General features: G+C 42.0%; 1 protein-coding gene across 1 annotated transcript in view; it reads left to right on the top strand.

Moving 5' to 3' along the window:
- Positions 1-2,662: 2,662 nt before the first annotated feature.
- The window catches only part of TBC1D2B (TBC1 domain family member 2B), a 29,643-nt gene continuing 8,545 nt past the window's right edge, over positions 2,663-23,760 (top strand). The window contains exons 1-10 of the mRNA XM_042876122.1: positions 2,663-2,989; positions 8,840-8,993; positions 12,163-12,328; positions 15,514-15,671; positions 16,618-16,844; positions 17,789-18,181; positions 19,434-19,544; positions 20,247-20,440; positions 21,082-21,576; positions 23,193-23,310. Of these exons, the coding sequence (XP_042732056.1) occupies positions 2,663-2,989; positions 8,840-8,993; positions 12,163-12,328; positions 15,514-15,671; positions 16,618-16,844; positions 17,789-18,181; positions 19,434-19,544; positions 20,247-20,440; positions 21,082-21,576; positions 23,193-23,310 (2,343 nt within the window). The remainder of the gene's footprint in view (positions 2,990-8,839; positions 8,994-12,162; positions 12,329-15,513; positions 15,672-16,617; positions 16,845-17,788; positions 18,182-19,433; positions 19,545-20,246; positions 20,441-21,081; positions 21,577-23,192; positions 23,311-23,760) is intronic.

Consider the following 23,760-nt stretch of genomic DNA (forward strand, 5'->3'; position numbering starts at 1 on the left):
GCGGTGACTGGGAGGCAGGGGAATTTAGAATGATGTCTGATGCATCTGAAGGAGGATGGTTCTGGCTGTATCAGAAGCAGTAATTTGAGAATCTTTTTGCCTGTTTGTCTCCTGTGGTTTAAAAAAAAATAAAGAGTTTAGGAAAGATTGTGGTTCCTGATCTCCAAGGAATTGAAATAATAATAGGCCAAATCCATTCAGTCTTTGAAATAGTGTACTCTTGTATGCAAGTTCTTGTATGCACCGTCACTCTATAGCAGATTGAAAATGTTTGTCTTGGCATCAACAGTCACAGAGAATTGGCAAAATATTTTATTAGACCAGAATAAAAATAACAATTGGCCCTATATCTCAGCATGCATGTTTGGACTGACTGTGTGACTCAGGGCTTGCGGGGGCTCATCACCTGTGGCTCCTTTGTTCCAACAAAAAGGGTGGTTGTTCAGTGTAGGCTCTGAAAAGTACTGCTGGGTTTTATCTTTAGCTAAATCCTCACACCTTGGATGTTATCAGACAAGAGAGAAAGCCATTCTCGCTTTCTTTTCTGTGAAAGGAAACAATTTATGTTCTTAGTCATCGGTATTTTTGACTTGTGATCTCACTTTAATCAAAAGCAAGGCACATGTGTGCTGCTTGTAATTTACTGAAGCTTCCTGTGCTTCTATAAATATGATAGCATGATACTAGGATACACACTAACTCTACCCTCTGTATCTCAGTGTATGATGATACTCACGCCTTGCCCTTGCCCTCCAAAATCAAAATTTATTCAGGAATTATGAGTGCTTCTTATACTCATTGTAGGATAAATAGGTTGTAATTGTAGTGCATTAGGCCAGTCTCATCTTTTGAGAGTAGATACAGCTTCATTTTACAAGTGCAGTACAACTTGTTGAAGGCCATCGTTGCCAACAAAAAAGACCTACTAAAAAAACGGTGAAAATTTTGGGGGAAATACATTCCAGGAAAAAAAAAAAGTCAAATATTTTAATGTTTTTCAAGCATCTTAGTCTTCTTGGGTCTGTAAGCACTACGTCACTATAAACGAAATTCACGTGGCTATTGCAGTATGCTTAGGGATTACACCAAACCAAAAGGTTCACTGGACCCCCCCCCTCAACAAGAGAGAAATCCCATCTTTGAGATGCAGCTGTATTTGTTTTCCAGACTTTTGCTAGCAGCAGAATGTCACCTATCCCACTTGTGCATTCTAACATGAAGACATGAAAGGAAGAAGTGTTGTTTTCATGTATGTTTCCTGCAGCAATTGAGAGATATGCTCCTATTATTTACCACTCCACATCTGATCTGTTTTGAAAAGGTTATACACGAAATAAGGAACTGATGTCCCCAGGAAGGGGAACTTGTTTACATGAATCAGCTGTAAAAATGGGGGATTGTCCTGCTTTGTGTGTTGTAAGGAAGCTGAGCAGCAAACTGAAAAAAGAGAAGTACTAACAGCAAAAGTTTTGTGGGCTTAGGAATTGATTCTGTGAGTAGTTGGGAGATACAAGTATTGATAGCCAGGGATTCAGTGTTTTCAAGGGATTTAAAAACACAGAGTAGGAAATTTTTGAGAATTTAGGATTTCTGGATACTCTGAGGACTTCCGAATAGCAGAATTCATACATAGTACACTCTTTACAAAAACACCACTGCAAACATCAGCTCCAGCCATTGCAATAACTATATAGACACCAAACCTTTTGTGGTATCTTCCCTTCTCAATCTAAACAAGCCCATCTCCCTCAACCTTTCTTCATAGGAGAGATGCTCGAACCCCCCAGGTGTCTTTGTGACCCCCTCTGAACCTGTTCCAAAAGCTCAACATCGATTTCTTTAATTATTTGTTCGATGTTGATATATTTATTCATGAATATTCAGGCTGTTGATTCCAACTTTAAGTATTATGTGGAATGTACACTGTGAGAGTTACAGAAGTTCTTTATTAACAGTGGAAGTTCCCTGCAGTCCAAAATGGGCTGAGGAGTTCAGAGGAAAACATCCGCAGTTGAGCCTGAAATCTTCACATGTCTAAAACCTGCCAGCTGCAGCTTTTTCCCTATTGCTGCCTGTGTATTCTGTAGTTTTGTGGGTTTTTTTTGCCATAAATAATAGCAGCCAGGATGGAATTCAACAGGCCTGTCATTGGGCAGAGGGGTGATGGTTCACTGGCTGCGATGGAGCGTTGCACAGAGGTTTGGGCTGCTGGGCAGCAGCACTGCTTCCGCGACAGCTGCAGCCCCAGGTGAGCGGCTGGGGCAGAGATGAGTGCGGGAGCCGGAGAGCCCGATGTGTGAGAGCACTCCCCACGCAAAGCCAGAGAAGGGCTGGAGCTGACTGTGGGCGAAACCGCGCTGTGGCAAATACTTCTTAGTGCGGTCACACAACCACCGAGCCCGGTCGCGATACATAAGAGGCAGACAGCGGCCAAAGCGGTGGCGGGGCGCGGCGCGGCGGCAGGGTCAGCACTGCTTTCCCGTCCCAGGGCCGAGCCCCGCGCCCCGCGCCGCAGCCCCGGCCAGGCGGCAGCGCGGCTCGGGCGGCCCCGGCCCTTCCGCTCCGCCCGCAGCCGCGGTCTGGGCGGGCACTGCGAGCACTACGAGTCCCGTCAGGCGGCGCGGCCCGGCCGCTCCCAGCGCGGCGGCGGCGGGGAGAGGCGATGCCGGCGGCGGGCTCGGAGGGGGACGAGGGCCCGGCGGGGGAGCGGGCCGGGCCGGGAGCCCCCAAGCTGTGCGGCTACCTGCAGAAGCTGTCGGGGAAGGGCCCGCTGCGCGGCTTCCGCAGTCGCTGGTTCGTCTTCGACCCGCGCCGCTGCTACCTCTACTACTTCAAGGGGCCGCAGGAGGCGCTGCCCCTCGGGCACATCGACATCGCCTCCGCCTGCTTCGGCTACCACCAGCCCGAGGCCGCCGCCGCCGCCGCCGCGGGTGACGAGGCGGCCGCCTTCGAGGTGCGCGGGCCCGGCGGCGCCGTGGCCGTGCTGAAGGTAGGCCGGGCCGGGCGGCCCCGAGCGGGCACCGCGGCGCTCGGAGGGGCCGGGGCTCCCGGCTCTGCTCGGAACGGCTCGGAGCCGCGCCTCCCGGCTCCGCACGGGGCTTCCCGCGCTGCTTTCGGCCGCTGGTTTCCGGGGTAAACAGATACTTGGCGATGCGCGGTGCCGGGCAGCCCCGAGCCTTTGTGTCATCTTTTCCTTACCGAGCCTTTTCCCAAGTGCTGTCCTGCACGGAAGGGCCCTGCCCTGCCCTGCCCTGCTGCCTGGGCTGGAGTGCAATCCCTGTGAGTGCAGGCTGGAGCCCACCGCTTGTTTTGAGCAGCTGGTGCGTGGCAATAGCCTTCATCTCTGCTTTGGGAGGAAGGAGGAGGAAGGAGGATCGTTTCCTGATAGCCTAGCCGTTATCGCGTGCATCCCGCGGGCTGCAGACTAAACAGCGGGCTGGCTGACGCCTCTCGTTGTTGCTCAGACACACACACACACACAGAGCAGAGAAACAGCAGAGATACGGACAGAGATCACAAATGCTGATGCTGCACAATGTGATTGCGTGCTTTTTTTTTTTTCCAAAATGTAAGCGTTTATCAAAGTTAGGAATCATTGACATACTTTGGTAAAGATTAAATAAGTTATCCAGCTGGAAAACTAATGTGGTAATCATCATGAGTATATCTGGTTAAAGCAGATCGATGCAGTCAGCAGTTCTGCTTGTGATCACTTGTAAAAACAACTTTTTTTTTTTTTTCCTATAGCCTTAAAAGTTCTCATCACTTTCTGTGAACCTACCTTAGCACTCAGCATTCATCTTGTAGAAGTTAAAACGGCAGAGTTAACGTAGGGGTTGCTTTGTTCATTAGCTACTATTGAGTGATTTCTGTTATTTATTTTGCTGTAGAAACCTCCAAGAAAGCACATAGTGCCATGAGCAACTCGTGTGTCAAACAGTGCTGCTGCAGCAGCCCCAGGCACAGGGCTCACATTGGCCTCAGCTGCCATGCACAAGTGTAAGCAACAGGAGGTTTCCTTTTTAGTGTTTCTCTTGGTACCTTTTAGGCCATGACGTTACTCTGCCCTTCCTTTCCTTAGTTGTTTCTTGCTGTACTCTTTGGGAAAGAACTGATATGAGTTGGAGCTCTCTGCGTTTCCCTTATGGAAACTGAGAAAAGCCAAGGTTGGTTCTGCAACATGCAGAAGTAATTTTGCACCTTCTACCCCTTATATTGTTTCAACACTTGCCTTAAAGTAGCCAAGTGGTTGCCTTTTAGAATGGTATCACATCATAAGCACTTACATAATAGATAGGGAGTAAGTGAAAAACATGAGAGATGTTAGGAACCAACTGGTCTTTGGCAGTTGTGTGGTTCACCAGGGGTTAAGGCTTTTGGGGCTGGAATTAATTTTCTTCTACCCAATGTGGTAGATCTTGAAGGCCTATAAAAATACATCGTAGCTAAATTAGGTAGAAATAGGAATGAATTCAGGATAGGGAAACCAAACCGCTGTCTGTTCCAGTCCCTGCTGAAAAGAAATGTGGTTTCATTTATGAAGAAAACATTGCACACAGAGCACGAGGAAGAAAATCAAATGAAATGTTGCCTTCACCCTCTAACTCACATGCCTTATTTTCCTCAATTTGCTGCTTGTTCAGAATTTCCAGATCTCATGATCTGGTCTTTCTCATTCAGTCTTCTCAGCTGAGAAGAGCAGTAAGAAATAAGCAACTGGAATTCCAGATTGCAGTGATGGTGCTGTTCAGGAATGCATTATTTCTTCATAATGCCTCATTTTTTTGTTAATGTAATGATTTCGTCATCTGGATTGCTCAGGCTTTGTAATTTAGTGGGAACTGAGGACAGTGTGATATGCTTGTGGTTTGTTCCTCAGTTTGATAGCATCTGACCAAGAAAAAAAAATCTAGTACTGCAGCCTTCACAGCAATTGAAGTGAGTTGTTTCTAAGTTCATTTTTAAAGTAGTGTCTGTCGTGGCTTATGGCACTGTTCATTTGCTCCTGAGGCAATGAAGCACTGACCTGTAGTGATGCTCTGTGTCTGCTGACATGGTTGACTTCTGTGTGGAGAAGGGTGAGTTGGAGGCAATGATAGACTAATTCAAGAGATAAAAGAGCTTTGTTTCCAGAGCTGGTCAGACTTGTGACTTCTCCCGTTAGTGGTTTCAGTGCTTTAGCTAAAATTGGGCTGCTTTCCAGAGAGCTTATCTGGCTCAACACCTGCTGTTTGCACACAGCAGGGTTAGTAAGTCCTAAAGAAATGCTCATATTTGATGGTGATTCTTCTTTCAACATTTCTACATTCAGAAAAGGATTGTGGCAAATGTTTTCTCAAAGTGGAACATCTGCTTATTGACATTTCTTCAGGCTCTTGCTCCAAGTCTGTCATATTGGCATGTGTGGTCCAGGTAGGGGATGGTACTGTGCAGTAGATTCCTCCAGATAATTTTTGTTCGTGTTACGTGTGCATTGGAAGAAGGCAGGTCCTGTAGCATCCTTCACACAATGTGGGGGGGAAGGTTTTAAGTAAATGATAACCATTTTCCATCATTTCTGTCTCTCTTGAGTTACCTTATCTTCTGCTGCTACCTGTGGGTTGGCAATGGCGTTCCTTGTCAGGCCCCAGTTCAGATGACAATTCCAGTTCAAATGACAACTTTGTAAGTCTGAGGCTTTGTACATCTCTAAGACATGAATGCTCTTTACATTGTTTCGGGATCTGTTCTGTTGTGAGAATGTCTCTCTGTCAAAATAGGTGTCATCTTGCAGATACAGATCCTCCCTGATATTGCATTTATGGTGGCTTTCTTCCTGCAAAAGACGCCTCCCTTAAAATGTCACTGGCCTGCTGCGGCTCTGTCTTGTTGAAGAGCCATGCAGTAGCTGAGTACAAGTGAAGGTTCTTTGCCATGGCTGATCCGTGCAGCTCTTGGTTGCACATTCTGTCTCTGATGGTAACCAGCAGCCAAATACTCAGGGAAGCCATGAAAATGGGGCAGGCGTGGGAGAGTTCCCATCTCTGACAGGTGAAGTGGCTGCTTTTGAGTGTTTGCAGATTTCCCATGTTGTTTGTTTAGGAGTAAGGGAAGAGAGAAACTTGTGTTCTATGAGATGTTTGGGGAAAAAAAATACAATTTCAAACAACGCAATCTTTAAAGGCAGTTTTGTAGAAACAAAAGGCCATCTTAACAGAAGGGTTCTGTATAATTCTTTAACTTGTAAAGTAAATAATTAAGATACCTGCGTAAACTCAGCCAACAGTGTTCAAAGGAAGTGGAAATCTCCATAAAAAAGAAAAGGAAGGTCATGTATTTGGAGGAGGAATGTCAGACAAGCAGGCTGCGGCAGCATTGTGATGAGGAATCCTAGGGAAAATGACTTAAAACAGGGAGGGTGAGACTCAGGGTGCGCTGTGGTCCTGTTTTACACTGCAGGACTGTACCTGCTGACCCCTGTGTGTCAGTGCCATCACTGAGCAGCTAAGGGTATGTATTTGCTGCCAGCACTGGATGGGTGTAAATGGGAATTGGGTAACAACAGCAAGCAGCAGCTCCAATAAAACAAATTTGTTTTTACTAAACAGCATTAGCAAGAGGGTAACGGTGCAGGATGTTAGCGGGACTCATTACGTTGAACTAGTCGTGGGCAGAAGCTAATTGTAGGTGTGTGTTGTATTGCCTCATTAGCGATGTTGTGGTAGCAGAGAGAACCACCTACATATTACATCCTGTGTTAGTGGAAGCTCTTTGAAGACACAGTGGTTTTCTTGAGCTTGAGCACAGTAATACATAACTGGACAAGGCCTGTGTGCACTTCTAAAGGAAGCGTAGGTTCTCAGATGTACTGCAAATGGACGCTTGCTGCTGGGCAGACCTCCAGGGGAAATCCTTTGGTGCTGGAGGTGGAAGGGAAGCACATATGCCTTGCAGAGAGCGACTGGGTGTGTAGGCTGTGTAGGTCCTACTGTGCTGGTTGTTCCAGAGGTGCCTGTGATGGCTGTGTGGGTTGGCTTTGCAGTGTATGAATTCTCTGACACTTTCTGGTAAATCTCACATTTAAACTAGTCTCTTCCCCTCTCTTCTTTAAGGCAAATACTTTTTCCCCGGGTGCCTATGAGCAGGCAAGACTAAATAGACAAGACTTCCATTTTGGAGCAGGTGTGAGTTGTTACACCTATGTCATACCAGCTGAGGAAGGGGAACCTGCAGTGTCTTTGTGTGTCACTGGTTTATTTCACTGCTTGGTTTGCATTATTGATGCTTACTTGCTCAGATTCCCATGTTCTGTGTTGTGTTATGCATTTGATCTGCTGGGAGGGTCTGCAGCATCAGCTCCTTCAGGAATCCATCAGGAATGACAGTCTTGGTTTTCTGACCGGCTTGCTTGAATGGTGCTTTGGAGCCATTTGCCATGGGATGTGTAGATCTTAAAATTTGTATGGGTACAGAATGCCAAATTATAAAATAAAAACCTGTCTTTATGATTGCTAAAAGCAAATATTGCAGATTGCTGAAGCAGAGAGCGCCCTGGGGGAGCATCGCTTCTTGTTTGTTGTATTACTAATGCTCTGTCTTGAAATTAGCCGCTCTGAGTTGAGATATGATGGTAAATGGATCTTCCATTTGGCGAGGCCAAAAGTGTTCTTAGAGCAGCAATGAAGATTAGTCTGTGCCATTTGTGTGCTTTGTGCAATGCTGAGTGTATTTCTGCGCAAAGGAAATGGCATCTTCATGCTTTTGCAGCTCTGCCATATGTAGGCATCCCCTTCAGTTGTGATGAACAAAATAGGAAGCTTCTAGAAATTCAGTTTGTCTGCAGAGCAAACAGAGTCATTTGTACAGGTAGCGGGTTTTTTTATTAATAATGCCAACAGGCACTTGGGGAGCAGTTAGGAGAAAGACCAGCTGCAAGCTAAGCACTGTGCATGCTTAGGACCATAGGGTCACCAAGGTTGGAGAAGACCCCCGAGGTCACCCAGTCCAGCCATCCACCTGCCACCAGTATTTGTTTCCCCACTATAGCATGTCCCTTACAGGCCTCAGGGCTCAGGTGAGTGTCTTTTCACACCATTAACTTTGTACTCCTCAACATGCCCTGTTACCAGTGCCAAGTGTTTGTTCTAGATTGGCTGTTGAGTGTATATTTTGTAACAAAAATAACTCTTGAGGGACCACCTGCAATGCCTTCTGCCATCATTTAGTCTCTTACTGATACCGAAGGCCGTGATTTGACATATTATGAAATGAATCCTGCAGCTATGATTCAGACTGAAGCTTAAAGATGTTTGACTTATGTCATTATAATGAATGTAGGCTTGTAGATTAAATGTCTGTGTGTATTATTAATACACCCTCCGTATAGAAGATGGTTAACTCATGGTACAATCAACTAAAACAATGAAGAGGTTTAGTTACGGAAGTAGATGGCATCACAGCACCTTCTTATGTTGTTGGTTTCTGCTGGTAGCAAAGAAAATGAAGTAAGGAAGGCAGGAATTTTTCTGTGCATGGGGCTCTTTCTGTGACATGGAATTGTAGTTGTGTCTGAACAGTGCTTTGTGTGTGAAATATAGCATACTGCTGTGCTCTCTAATGTTTGAGTTAAAACTGGAGGAAAAGGGAAGGTGGGTTTGGCATGGAAGTCAGGGTACATTCACAGCGTGTGTTGAGTCCATTAGTGATTATTTCCTTTAGATCATCCTTGATTGGGGTAATCATAATTTGCAGACCAGCAGAGAGATCTGGGTCGTTGCTTTCTGTATTGTGCTTGGAATTAGCAAATTCAGATACCAGAGATGGACTGATCTCATTAGTGCTCTGCTTCTCTGTGCTGTAGGCTGCAACCCGTCAGGATATGACCTACTGGCTTCAGGAACTTCAGCAGAAGAGGTGGGAATATTGTAACAACCTTGATGCAGCCAAAAGGGACAGTCGGACTTCTCCTACACCGAGTGACTTTTCCAAAGGTCTTGTGGCGAAAGACAGTCCTGGTAGGTGGACAATCTGAGTGAAAATGATGTGTGCTTCTGTTTGGTATCTCCTAATGGGCAATAAACACAGTGTGGAGGAAAGATGGAGGGGTCATCTCTGGAAGTTCTTTGTTATATCTTGTTCTTAAGTAACTGGTTGAACTTTGCATCTGTGGAAGTTACTTGGCATAAGTGCCATTTGATGTGTGATTTTATCTCTTCTGAAACCCCTTGGTTTCTTTAAAAGCAGATTTCACAGTAGTGTAAAACACAAAAAATGTAGTATGAATTATTCTGTGTTTTGTCTTCATTGCTGAGACATTTCCGAATTGTTTGATTCCTGTATTGTTACAAAAAAAGGCTTGCTTGTTTATCTCTGTTACCAATAAATAAGACCACATTAAGAAATTCTGTTCTTTGCCAAGTTAAGTAGATTAGTAAAGCTCCTTCGGGTTTGGATTCTGATTTGAGGTCGGACATACTTCATCAACAAATGTTATATTTTATCGATTTCAGTTTGCTCATATTGTCAGAAGAATGTTAAGATGTCTTTGTCCCCTCCCTTCTGTGCTCTCCCATGTCAGATCCCATGTGGCTGTGTTGTCCTCTAACCCAGTTTACTGCTTTCATTTGAGAGCAGTTGCTTGTGACTGCTTGCTCAAGCACAGCTGGCCTGAGGAGCTCAGCCTTTGGTTCAGCTGTGCTGATTTAATAGCTGCCCACTGCTTGAAGGATCACCTTTCTGGTGGCAGCCCCTTTGATTAGCAGCTTGTTAAACCATATGCTGCAAAAATATACATATTGCTGCTGCTGCCAGAAGTGGTCACACAGCTTTGTTCTTTTAAGCCTGTCTGGTTCTACCAAAAGCCTCTCACTCTGCTAGGCACTTTCTTGCATTGTTTGTGGTGTTTGATGTTGTGCTGAGTTGATTCAAGTCGAAGCTTAGCCAAGAGGGAGGGCTGCGTTCTGTTCTGTTTCCAGCTGGATTACTGAATGGAATATGTTTACTATACAGTCAGGTGACTTGCAGAGCTGGTGGGGGGGAGGGAGCAAGGTTTAGCAGCTGAAGATGGAAGTCAGAGTAGTAGAGACAGGAGTGCCCTCTTCTGGGAGCAGACCATTGGATCAGAAACATTAGTACGGTTTGACACCAAATCCACTCCTTCTGCTACTTTCCTCAGCATTCAAGTGGTGTGAAACACATCTCATGTCTCTACAGCTTGTGTAGATGCTGTGCCCTCGTTCGTGCTTTGCTTGGGGTCCAGCAAAACCAAGTGAAAAAGACCCATCACTTTGGATCACTGACCTAATGTCTTTCTTTCTTCCAAACTGTTGGTTGGGCTTTGTTGAATCAGCAAGCTAAGCAATGTGTTGTAGGACTGTGATGGGTGGTGTGTGTTTGTTGGTTGTTTTTTGTGGTTTTTCCAGTGCATTAAATCCACTGCAAGAAATGTCTGGGGGTGCCTGGGCTGAGCAGACACATCCCTTTTAAGGACAGCTGGCAGTTAAGCTGCATTATATTTAGTTTGGGACTGCATCTGTAGCATCTCATTTTTGAGGACAGATCTCAATGATGACTTTAACATCAATGGAGCTCTTGAAGAGTCAGGATTCTTCTGGGGAGAGTGGGAAAACCCTGAATGATTCTTTTTGCTTTTTAAACAGGTACTATAAAGGTTTGGGATCTCCTTAGGGGCCTGATTTCAAGCTGATGATGGATCTAGGTGTCTTGTTTAAAAAACAAACAAACAAAGAGCAACAACAAAAACCTTTATTGTGCATTCAGTGACTTCAGTCACTGAATCCAGTACTTCATACTGGAGCATACAAGTTGGTTTCTTTTGCTTGTGCTTCAGTACAGGTGCCATTACTAACATTTTGAATGGGAAGAAGTCTGTCTTCAGTCCAAAAATAAAATTGCTTACTATCCTTTTGTCTATTTTTTGTTATCTAGTACTGGATTTATTATCTGGTCTGCAGTCTTTCTTAGCAGAAGAGCCTGTAGCAATGTTATTAGTTAGTCATTTTGTATCTTAAGTAAACATCCAAAGCACAGGTATCAAAGTGCTAGGGTGAGCTGTGACTTGAGTTCTCATCTTTCAACTGTTACTCTTGAAGTACTTGTTAAGACGTTCACAAATAGGTGTGTGATGTTCCCTCATTGCAGGAGGTATGGACATGGGTAATATCAGTCAGTGGTTTAAAAACAAAATCCAGTTGCTAAGTGGTGTATGTGGGGCTTGTTGGTTGGTTGGTTTTTTTTTCCCCTCTTGGCACTGCTCTGCATGTCCTCACAGGCAGGAGTTTGTTGGGAAGATGGCTCTTGCTGCATCCCTCCCTATAATAATATTAAATAATGGAAGTAACTCCTTTTTTTTTTCTTCTCCTTTTCCTTTTGCCTTGCTCTTTGTGTGTTTTTGACAGTATAGAAAGCAGGTGAACTTTCTACAGCTTTCTTACCCACCTAAGCTGTTGAACTCCATCCTTAAATCCTGGGTCACTTTTATTGATGTATTCCTTCAGCGTTGCTTTTCTCTACTCCTGTTTCAACTATCGTTTTGTGCTGTGATTGGTGAGCTTAGTTGATATTTTTCAAATGTACTTTTGTTTTTCACCAGCTGAGATTATAGAGCAGAACCTGCTGTTTATGATAAACCAGTGGTAGGTGTCTGACTGATTAACTTTGTTAAAAGACAACTGAAGACTAGTCAAGTTCCAAGTTCTGTCACTGTTAGCTGTGTTACATGGCTTTCAAGAAGAGGAGCTGGGCTTAGAGAATGAGTTGGGTTGGAAGTCGCCTTGAAGGTCATCCAGTTTGAATCCCATGCTGTGGCTGGTTTGCACCCACTAGATCAGGAACTAGACCAAGTTGCCCAGGGTCTCATCTAAGCTGGCCCTCAATGCCTCCAGCAGATAAGATGGCAAATAAGTTAGTTACCTGTTTGAGTGAGGTTACATTCATTTCATCTTATATGTCTTATAATGCTCCTCGTGATAGATTACATTGATTTTGATTGTTTCAGGAAAGAAACATTGCAGACGTGACGTGGTTTTGGGTTTCTTCCCCCCACCCCTAGTGATTCTATGCTCGTAATTCAGTAATGTATTATTTCTGCTGTTCTGCTACTTACTGAAAGTTTTCCTTTTTTTTTTTTTTTTTTCTTCATTTTTTTCTTTGTCTTTTTAATAGATTTGAGTATCCTCAGCCAAAATGCTTCAGCAGAGAGAGCTAGAAATATCCTAGCTGTGGAGACTTCTCCTACAGACTTAGTAGGGGAGCAAGCAGCTTCCCAGCCTGCGCCAGTCCAACCAAGTGCCATCAATTTCTCACTTAAACAATGGAGCACTGAACTCAAGTAAGTTGATGATGTGGGAGAATGATCGTTGCTGAAAGAGGAAGTTTTCTTTCTTAAATCCTGTCAATTTTAAATGAATGTAGTTTGAATTCCTGAGCGTAAGTGTGATAGGTTCCTTCTGAACAACAGCAAAACCACATTTTTACCTTCTCACTCTTTTAGAGTTCAATCTTTAGTATTAATTATTCTAAGGAAAGCAGTCCTAGTGGTTTCCAGCTCTCCTGCTTGTGACTTCCTTGATTGTTTTTACACTTTGCTTTGCCAACATAGGTGAGCCTTCAGCATCTACTCAAAGGACATTACAGTAGCATCACAGAGCAATTCATAAAGCTGAGCTGTGGCTTTGGTAACTAGACCATGGTCCTCTTAAGCTCCCAGGAATGCTGTTTGCTTTATCAGTGTTGTGAATTAAGCCCTTCTGAAGCTTACCTGTTGAGCATGGAGATCTAAAAGGTCATAAAGTGGTGCACTTTTTTTTATTTTTTAAGTGTCTGTATAGACCACCATTTAAGTTCTAGTAAAGATGACCTGTCACTATCTGACCTGGTAGAACTTTAAGTTTGGTCACAATACCAGGAAAATTCCATGAAGCAATTTCTGCTAGATAGGATAATTTTAAGAGCATGTCTGGTATTTTGAAACTTTCTTCTTGATTTTGTTTTCTCTGAATTGCAGATGTTCTTTGAGGAAGTCTAGCTAGAAGGGCAGTGTCAGGGTAAGCTTTTCGGTGTTGCCTGGTCGGTGTGTTGTGCTGTTTCTTTTTAACACAACAGATAGGCTGTCAGCAGATGTCGGGTTGGGAAGCCCTTTGTTTGGAGGGAGTTGCTCATCATGGCAGTGGCCCAGCAGATGTTCTAGCACAACATCAAAGCGTTGGCCTTTTTCTGTATGGCTGTGATCCTAACAGTTTGGAGTCTATGCAGATCTGTGGAAATAAGTATGTCAGAAAATGCCACTGAAGCTTTTTCATACTGCGTCGTTTGTTTCTTCTGTTCTTTTTTTGTTGTTGTTGTTTTGTCCAATCCCCTTCAGAAGATGTGTGTATGCTACTGATAGGGACTAGTTTTAACCCCAGTGTAAGAGAATGAATTGAGGCATCTCTGATACAGCCAGTTTCCTACATTGTTAGGAGGGTGTACTTAAGTACCTATTATGTGTCTTACTGACAGACTTACCTTTCTCCTGAGTGCATTTATGATGTGATTGCTTGAGAAGCTATTGCTATACCATTTACATCCTAAGTAGCAGCAATAAACTAATAATTGGAAGAAGGTGAGCAATGTGTCTTTGAGTTAAGCTGTATGTATACTTACAGTACCTAAAGCTGAATGGTTGTTTTCTTCTTTTTAAAAATCTTTTTTCAAGTACTAATTGGCATACACAAACATTCAACTCTGCATTTTTTCATCTTAAAGCTCTCACTTTCTTGCATCTCTTGTTGGTGTAAAATACAGAATTGAAAGTACACTGAACTGTAATAACCTCAAATTGTATAATCAGAAAATACGACTTATAACCAAATATTTAGAAATATAGAACCAGTAGATCATATGTTCAAGTTTTAAATAGATTATACTTGTCATACTGTGCACAGGAACATAAATGTGTGTTGTTTTTTTATTGTAAATTCAATTAGCTTTAATCTAATAGAACACAATGAAGCTGTGCCAGTTTGGTGCTGTGCCAGAGCTATACTAAATTCGGCTTCAGCTGTGATTATTCCTGGGTGTAACAGCAGTTTCTGAAGGTTTCCTAGGAGTCATATGACTTGTTTCTTGTGATTCTTCCAGCTTCTTTCAAAGGTGGTGTTTGGACATGTTCTATATACAGAAGCTGACCAAGAGCAGAACAGGCAGCTGGGGGCTTGCACTGTAAGCACTCTTCAGAGAATAGCTGGAGAGATGCCAGCTGGTTATAATTGAAGGTGCCCTGGGTGATATGTTGATCGTCACCTAATTTGAGCTATTGACTGTAAATAATAGAAAAGGAATCCTTGCCCCTAACAGAAATTGTGATCTTTTTTGCTAAGGAGGCTGGAAGAAAATTAAAGGTGTTGTTTAGCTCGGTATCTGTCACCCCTTCAAATTTGTTGTTAAAATAATTTTATTAATAACTAATAATTCAGTATTATTTTTTGACTTGTACTTGGTAGTTAATCAGTTCACCAGACTGTAGGAATCGGGCACTGCCTAACGATTAGCCTAGACTTCATTTTCAGCCTGGCAGGATATTTGTCATCTGATCACAGGTGGGACTGGATCACAGACTGATCACAGAGGTGCAGTACAGCTTACTTTCTGCCTCCAGCTTGCACAGTAGGAAGAGAGAATGGGGCTGGCAAAGTGAAAGCATCTCTGTGGGCTTCTGACTCTAACAGCTGTGTGTCAAACATGGGGATACCAAACATATCTCTTTCTGGCTTTTTATCTAAAACACTAGGCTGGTTCATGTGGATTGCTGTGGAATCCTCTGTAATTGAAGAAAGATGCTGCTGTGCAGTGCTAGTACTATGGATCATACATTTCTGACAGCATGATCGTTGTGGGGGAAGCTGGGTAGGGGAATCTCATCTTGTTTGTGAAAAAATTGTTCTTTTATAGAATTATCTGTTTGGAATTTAGAGGTTGAATCTGAAATGTCCTTGCAGATGAATTGGCAGCATTCCACCTCAGGAAGGAATAACTGCTAAGGAGTCTGTCATCAGCAGCTACAGCAGCAGGTCCCTTGGATGATCCTGAGTTTGATGTTAATACAGAATATGATACGATAACATACATGCACTTTGATTGCATGCTAGTCTGTTTAATACTTGGCCATTTTCCTAAAAGGCTGAGCTGAAATAACCAATCAGTGAAAGAGATGCTGCTTCTAAATCTTTAATTCATCTTTTTTTCTCTCTGCCATAACAAGGGTAGGACAGAGGACGATTCAAAAGACCTTTCCAAAATATTAACTTACAGTAAAAAAAAATTCTTCTGTCTTGAAATGTACAGCAGTTGGTAGCAGGTGCTGTTTAATAGGACGTGCTTTGTTTTCCTTGAGCCTTTATTTGGTTTTGGTTATGTCTCTGGGCTTATTTATCATTTGCATTGTTTTGACGGCAATGATTGTCTTGAAAAACCACTTTCTAAAATGAGTACGCAGTAGAGAAATCTTTGCCACTTTTTCTGCTGTGTTTTTCACAGGAATTCCATGTCCTCTTTGAGAAAAGGAAATAATGAAAACCGCAGGAGCGTATTTTATACAAGTGAAGAGTGGGAGCTGCTGGATGCAACCCCAAAAGATTTGGAGGACTCCATGGCCCTGGAAGAAAAGAGGAAGCACTTGGCAGAAGGAAATAAAGGTAGACGTGTGAGGAAGGGAGAGGAGCTCATGCCTTTCCTCCTTTCATGTAACTCACTGTGATATTTGTATCTCCAGAAAATAAGTGAAAACTTGTCATTTGTTCACAAATCATATCCAGGGCTCTGTGAAGTATTTTAAAAGTAACTTTGGTATGACGTATTTGGGAGTCTCCAGCCATTTAGATAGAACAGAACACACAAGAACTTGTTTCCTGTTGTTTCAGGCTCCTTGAACGTTACCTTCTCTGCTTCTGTCACTTGGGGTGCAGAATTGCAGGATGAAGGGATAAGTTAGGGCTTTTGGTTACTAATTTCTGTCACACATTGAAGTAGATTGACTTTTAGACTCTAACACACGTTTATGATACTGACCTGCTGATGAAGTGGTGAAAAGGGGCATAGGTGCACTGGTAGTTTATGAATATTGCAACTGGTTCTTGCGTGTTGCCAATGTTTGGAGTCTTGTTGTGAGGGTGTCTGTACAGCTCCCTAGGAGCACTTCAGCTCTTAAAGAAATCCAATTGGTTTCATCTGTTAGAAAACATTTCTCTCTAATAATTCTTGTGTGGTTCTGTAAACAGGCGAAACTACACTGAGTGCATCTTAAAAGAAGGATGTGCTGTGATTACTTCGAAGCAGATAATTATCTAAGCTTGCTGCAGTTGGGAGTGCCTTTTATTTTCTGTAATGAAGCAAAGTTTTGTTCATGTTTTATTTCACAAGTATATATTTGAGTGAAAATTGTTCTGAGAGAGTTGGGAGAGTGAGTTACGTATTCTTCCTATTGAAGGAAGCAACTGGGAAAGCAATTTAACACTGTTGTATTGAGCTATTTCAGTGTAGTTAAGAGTCTAATTTCAATGAACATATTTTTAAAGGAAATTTGAATGCTTAGGAATGCCTTTTAATTAAGTGAACTGAACTAGAAGGAATTCTTTTGTGCAGGACTGACTAGTTCAGCTTTCCCATTTGATTTTGGCCGCATTCCACAAAAAACGAGACGCCCTTTGAAAGACATGATTGGATCAAGCAAAAACCGGAACAGCAGTGACTCTTCTCCAACGGAGTGGTATTCTGGTAATGGCAACAGACTAGTCTCTGAGCTGCAACTGAAGTATCAGAGCCAGCAGGAAGAGTTGGAAAAGCTGAAGAAAGATCTTCTGAGCCAGAAGGTAATTAAGCTTTCAGACAAAGTGCTCAGATGCAAATGAATCTGGATGGCAATTGTTGGTTTACCCTTGATGGCCGTCTAAATACATAAAGAGCTGGCTGGTTGTTAGAAAATAATGGTGCTAAATGAACCTTTGTTTACTGAAAGCCCTAAATAAGGAGCGAGTTTTACATCCCTTGAAGATTAGATCTCTGAACAAATCTGTCATTTGTGCAGTGTTCACTAACTTGTTTTATTTGCGTAGTTTTCTCAGACTCTAGAAAGATCCTGGCAGATAATCAGATGTTGTGTACAGAAAACTGTTTTTTTGGTTTTTTTTGAAAGAATTAGCAGGATTTCATGCCAACAAGGATGCAAGCAGGGTTTTCAGCATAACTACTTTTCTGTGTGTATACCTGTGCATCTGTGAGCATCTTTTGTGGAAGTGAATAAATGTTGTAATGGTCCTGGATCTGAGTGTTCCCCTGGACAGCAATGCTTGTACTTTTAATTTTAGTGATGGGATGGAAGGCAAAAATGGTAGAAATATTGGGTACATTAAAAAAGAAAAAAAAACAAAGCAACACAGCAATAAAAAGTTGCAAGGTGTCAGTGCTGTTTTTTGTGAAGACCACAGAGGTTCCTTTTTTTCCCTTGTGGCAAATGAGTTAATTACTTGGTTTTGTTGAAGGTATTTCTGAACAAACCTGCCAAGACTGTTTAGCCAAGTAGCACATGCTCTTTTCCTCCTTCATATCTTCTCTGAATCATCTGTGGTAGAGAAGCGAGCTTTTAGTTATCTTTCCCATATCTGTACTATAGTTAAACCTGCAAGAACATAAATATCTCAGAGATTTCTCTTGCTTGGTATTAAATTTCTGAGTTGTTATAAATTCTACACCTTTCTGTTTGTTTGTTTGTTTTTTCCAATTCATTTTGTTTTGTTGCTGCTGTTTTTATTCTCAGGAACTCGTGCGCCTTCTGCAGCAAACAGTGCGATCTTCCCAATATGATAAATACTTTGCAAGCCGTCTTTGTGAAGGGGTTCCCAAAGACAAATTAGAGCTGTTGCACCAAAAAGATGACCAGATTTTGGGTCTCAACAACCAGCTTGAAAAGTTGAATTTGGAAAAAGATAGTCTTCAACAGGAAGTAAGGAATCTGAAATGTAAAGTCGGAGAGCTCAATGAGCAGCTGGGGATGCTGATGGAAACGATTCAAGCTAAAGATGAAGTGATCATGAAACTGTCCCGCCAACTCAGCGAGTGTGAGGACAGTTCATCCTCCCCAAGCGGATCAGTAAATTCTCCCGTGGCCACTTGTGTTAATAAGGAACTACAGGAACTGGACAGGCTAAAAGTAAGAGCAATGTCTCTGTCTTGATGGATAGGGAAATCTCTGCTGCCTATACAAACTACTTGCTAGTTTGCTGTGTGGTTTGGGGAGTTCACTTCAGCATTTCTCCAAGATGCTCATCACCTGAGGCTTTCTCTGCTTGGAATCTACGCTTTGAACTGTTGTCTGGCAACTTCTATGCTTTGAGCTGATCTGTACAGCTGTAGTACAATGTCTCATACTTTGGTAATTAATCATTGGTGTGGAGGAGGAGTGAGAGAACCAAAGGAGCAGGAAAAGAAGTAAGGGTAAGAGGAAAATACTAGCATGGAGGAAAACCATCAAGAAGAATCAAATGGGAGGAAATAAAGAGCATGTGGTATGTAAGAGGGCAAAAGAGAAGAGAAGAACATAAGAACCTGTACTGGTAATGGTGTTACCCGTGCACTTTATTCCTCCAACCAACCTCAGTGAATGCATCAGAGGTTCTTAATGGAGTTACTCAAGTTACTCATTTTGCTTTAATGTGCTTACTTGCCTTTGGGTAAATGTTCTGTTCCAAATAGATTAAAGTTCCGAGTCATTTGGAATATAAGGCAATAAAGTACATAAAAAGATATGAGTATGCCCTGTATATGAGCCTGGGAAATTTTAAAAAACAAAATGGAAACTGTAGAAATCAGTGGTATCAGGAGGAAGCTGAGCTTTCAGATACTGCGCAGTGTTGAGATGGTCCCTCATCCCATAGCCACAAGTTTCATAGGTAATATTTGTAGCCTGGAGCCACGTGGGTTAGCTGAGGAATTCTTGTTGTTAGCATTTTATATTTCTACGTGAAGGCAGACATCAAACTTGTTCTTTTACTGAGGGCTGGTGAGGGTAACCAAAACCCAAGGGATGTTTGCCCCTATTTCTTCTACTGCATGTGCTTCTGGCTGACACGCAGCACCATGACCCCCGTGGCATGCTCAGTGTGCATGTTGCTGTTCTCCTGCCCAATGGGGCAGCATGGCAGGGCTGCTCCTGTCTCTTGACTGCAAACAGTCACCAGCTGCCTGCTGTTGAGCAAGGCTCCATGCTCATATCTAGCCTTGTGTGTTTGACTTCTGTGAAAACTAAAGATAACACCTGATTTGATCCTAATGATTTTGGTAGCTATTAGTATACCTATTAGTAGCTGCTTGATCTTTGTTTCGAGGTATGCTTTCTCTGGCAGGCATTTGCTATCTGTAAGATACCTTTATTAAAAATCCAGTTTGCTTTCTTTTATCAACAGGACAGTCTCCAGGGTTATAAGACCCAGAATAAATTTTTAAATAAGGAGATTTTGGAACTTTCTGCTCTACGAAGAAATGCAGAAGCAAGAGAGAGAGAATGGCAGGCAAAGGTCAGACTCACAAAGCATGTTCTCATTTTGGTGATGTCTAAAGCAGTTTTCAAAAAGTCAGTTGTAAATCTCCAGAAACATAACTGTGTAACAGCAGTGAAACAGTTCAAATGTGTTAAAGCAACAGAATCAAAAAAAAAAAAGATTTACAGACTGAGCTTTCTGAGTGGATTCTTGAAAAATGTGGTGGTCTTGAAAACAGTGTTAAGAAGTGCATCATTTTAATAACTTATGGAAACAAGCACGTGCATTTCTAAAAACAGTAGCAGTATCTTCAATTTTGGCAGAAGCACAATACATATGAAAGAACATGATTGTGTTTGACGTGTTTCATTTTGGTGATACATCACCAAGTAGAGCTTTCCCCATCAGAGCATGAAGGATCAATATGTTACAGTAAACATAACTTTGGAAGTCTGTTTCTGTAAAGCAGAATTTGAGTGCAGAGAAGCTGCATGTAAATGACAAAGTTTTCCATTGCCTAGAGCTAAGAAAGCATGCACGTGGCCATAGCTAAGGCAGGATACCTGTAGCTAAGGTTTGGTAGGATGTGCTTCTGTTTCTTGGGAAGCCATGACTGTTCTTGACTTAAAAGTTTCTAAGCAACATATAAACAAACAGAAGGAACTTATTTTAAAAGATATGTAGCACAAACTGAATTCCTGAAGACATGCCTTAAATACTACATGTTGTTTCCTGCAGTACACTAGCTTGGAAGCCAAACTCTGTCAGATAGAAAGTAAATACTTGATCTTGCTTCAAGAAGTGAAAACTCCTGTTTGCTCTGAGGAGCAGAGCCCTGCTCGTGAAGTTATCACCCAGTTACTGGAAGACGCCTTGAAAGCAGAAACCAGTGAACAGCCAGAACAAGCATTTTTCAAACCACACCTGGTCAGGTAATTTTACTAAAAGAAATGTTCATGAGGAGGAATGAAAATTATTTTGTGACCACGTTATTATCATTTGTAGTAATAAAGGAAGTACTGTCATTGGCAGCTAGAGCATCTTGCACTTACATGGATCACATATTGTACCTCAGAAAATGGTTGCATCTTGACCAGTGGGCCTGGTTCTAACACTAAGGAACAGACGAGCAGGGGTGTATGTGCAGGATCTGGGACTTTGAAGATATTTTCAATCACAAATAAGAAGTTAATCTTTGAAATTCTTTTGGACACATAAATAAACTCTATTCTTAATTTGAGATGAGGTATGAAATTTAGACTTGACTGTTGTATAGCTGCTGAGGGGATGGACTCAGTTGGACTTGACCCTGTTCTTAAATCACTTAATCTGTGTAGTGTTATATATTGCAATATGGGAACAAAACTTTTTTAAAATACTAAATAAAAGATACACCTTAGAAAATATTCAAATAATAGCTGTTCATTAAAAGTTCTTAAAAGTGGGGGGAGGGGCGTGAGAGGTATTATAAATAAGTAACACTAGGGTAGGAATTTGGGAGTTTTGGGACTGCTGAACACATCTTTAGGAGCCGTTTTGTGTTTGTTTTTTGTTTTCTTTCCCTCCCTTTCAGTGAATATGATATATATGGTTTCCAGACGGTCCCAGAGGATGATGAGGAAGAGAAATTAGTAGCAAAATCTCGAGCTTTGGACCTGAGATCTCTTTCTCTCAGTGAAAATCGGGAGATTTCCACAGGGGTAAAATGGGAAAATTATCTTGCAAGTACAATGAATAGAGAGATGATGCGCTGTGCAGAACTGAAGAATCTTATTCGATCTGGAATTCCACACGAGCATCGCTCCAAGGTGTGGAAATGGTGTGTCAACCTCCACGTTAAAAAATTCAAGGACAGCACTGTTCCCGAGTACTTCCAAACCTTGCTTCAAAGCGCCCTAGAAAAACAAAATCCTGCCTCTAAACAGATCGAGTTGGATCTACTGAGAACTTTGCCAAACAACAAACATTATTCTTCTCCCACATCCGAAGGGATCCAGAAGCTGCGAAATGTGCTGCTGGCCTTTTCGTGGAGAAATCCTGATATCGGATATTGCCAAGGGCTCAACAGGTAAGGATTTTGTGAACCTGAAGTTACCAGTGTGTGATGGAAGTACTCCTGAACTGTGCAGTTTCAAATCACATACATAGGAAGAGGCTTTTGGACAGCAGTTTCCTCTGTGATGTCTACGTTCATAATTTGCAATATTTTGAAAACTGATTACATTTTTTTTTAACAAAACAAAAAAAGAAGACTTTGATCGCAAAATTTGTAAAAATCAGAAAGAAAGAATCAAAAGAATGGGAACTGGTATTAACTGATGGAAAATGTGCTACTTCAGTGTAGCATGTCTTCGGTTAAAGTTGCAGTAATCATTTTATGGACAATTCTGGTATTAGAAAGCTAAGAAATATTTGAAGCATAGTGTCATTGCAATTGGCATTTGCTGAAATAGTTTCAGTACTTTGAAATCTGTAATGAGAGAAGGTGTTAACTGAAAAAGGTATGTTAGTCTAACACGCTGCTGTTGTCCCCTTGGTATAACTCTACAGATGTTAGCTTGTGCACTGATTTGTTCCAGAATTAGGGTAGGAGACTTTTTATCTAGGGCAGCGTCGTTTGAGATTTGCACTGAGGAAGGGTTCAGACACTACAGACCCAAAGGGAAGTATTTAAAAAGCTGCTCTCCCTACCCTAGGACTTGGTATTTCTTATTTATTTGGTTTATTTTGAAGGAAGTGTTTTCAAGTTGCAACATAGAGCTTTTAAGTCATTTCTCTGTTCGTCTGGTCTGCTTTGTTACTTCTTGTATAGCATTACCCAAAAGTACTCATGCATACTGTAGGACAGTGGATGCGCTTGCTTTGTTTCTTCCCCTCTGCTTATTTAATTTATGGATGTTTCACAAAAGAGAAAGTAAGAAAAATAATTAAGCTCTTGGGTATACTTAAAGAAGTTAAAAGCAAATTTCATAATAATTCCTTACTTGATTCTCTTAAGACTGGGAAGCGTGTGATGATGTTGTTAAGCTGTGTAACATCAGGAGCAATATGTATTGCAGTTCCTCTCACGTGCATCAGTAACACAAGTTGACTTGGTAAAATACATTTGAGGTAATGTTTCATATTCAAACAACTATCAACTATCCATAACACAAGGCCTTACCATAGATTTCTTCTTTTCTGTCATAGTACTCACTGGAAACAGGAAACTAAGGATGCTGCTTTTCTTCAGTCCTTTTGTTCTCATTCTTCAGGAAATTCTTAGAAAAAGTTTAATCTTGGAAAATTAAGTCTTAAGATGAAAATGTTATTTAAATTTAGCATGGTGGATATAAAGTAAACTTACTACAAATGATTGTTCTAAATTTTAAATCAGTTTTGTTTGTGAAATGTCGGGACTACCTGTCTTTTCTTCTTCAGTAAGGAAATAAAGCCTAAGGACCAGAATAGAAGATTTAGGACTTCCAGACTTGTCATTACTTTGCCTTAGTTCTTGGAAAAAAGTTCAGTTCTGTTACTGAACTGAATAAAAGTGCTTGGCTTGGCTGAGAAGACATCTCCTTGCTTCATCTCATACTGCATTCATTTATGTCTGCTGAACAGAAGGAAAGGCTGTATTGTAGTTGTTATTAATGGATTTTCTGGTGTTTATTATGATTTTCTCCAAATAAACTCTATTTTCAGATTGGTAGCAATTGCCCTTCTGTACTTGGAACAAGAGGATGCTTTTTGGTGTCTGGTAACAATAGTGGAAGTCTTTATGCCTCGCGATTATTATACTAAGACGCTGCTGGGATCTCAGGTATGTGCTCTACCAAAATAACACCTGACTACAGACTGCTGCCAGTCAGAAGCTGCTCTAGAACTGTTTGGTGCCCCTTCTAGGAGAGATGTGATGAGTTGAAAAGTGAGTTCTAGGCACCAAGGGCAAGAGTTCCAAGTGTAGCATTGAAGTGACTGTACCGTAACTTGTTTGGAGCTCCTGTTTGTAGCCCGTCTTTTAATTGTCAACTAAACTGATTGTTTCTTTCCTTAGAACTAGGGGGGAGTTGTGGGCTTTCTGAGAGATTTGGGGGTGAGAGTACTGTGCAGTGTAGTACTGTGAGCAGCATGTACTGTAGTGCTCCTCTGCTTTCAGTTGGTGCTCTGAGTGTTGCTTCCTCCTTCCTCCATCTCTCCTCGCTTGTTCTCTGCTCTTGTGCTTATGTGCCAACACAGCAGTGGTGCTTTATGATAGGAACACAAGGTGTGT

The sequence above is a fragment of the Lagopus leucura genome, unplaced genomic scaffold (assembly GCF_019238085.1).
Source record: "Lagopus leucura isolate 7727_CA_CO unplaced genomic scaffold, USGS_WTPT01 Super-Scaffold_100015, whole genome shotgun sequence".
NCBI lineage: Eukaryota > Metazoa > Chordata > Aves > Galliformes > Phasianidae > Lagopus > Lagopus leucura.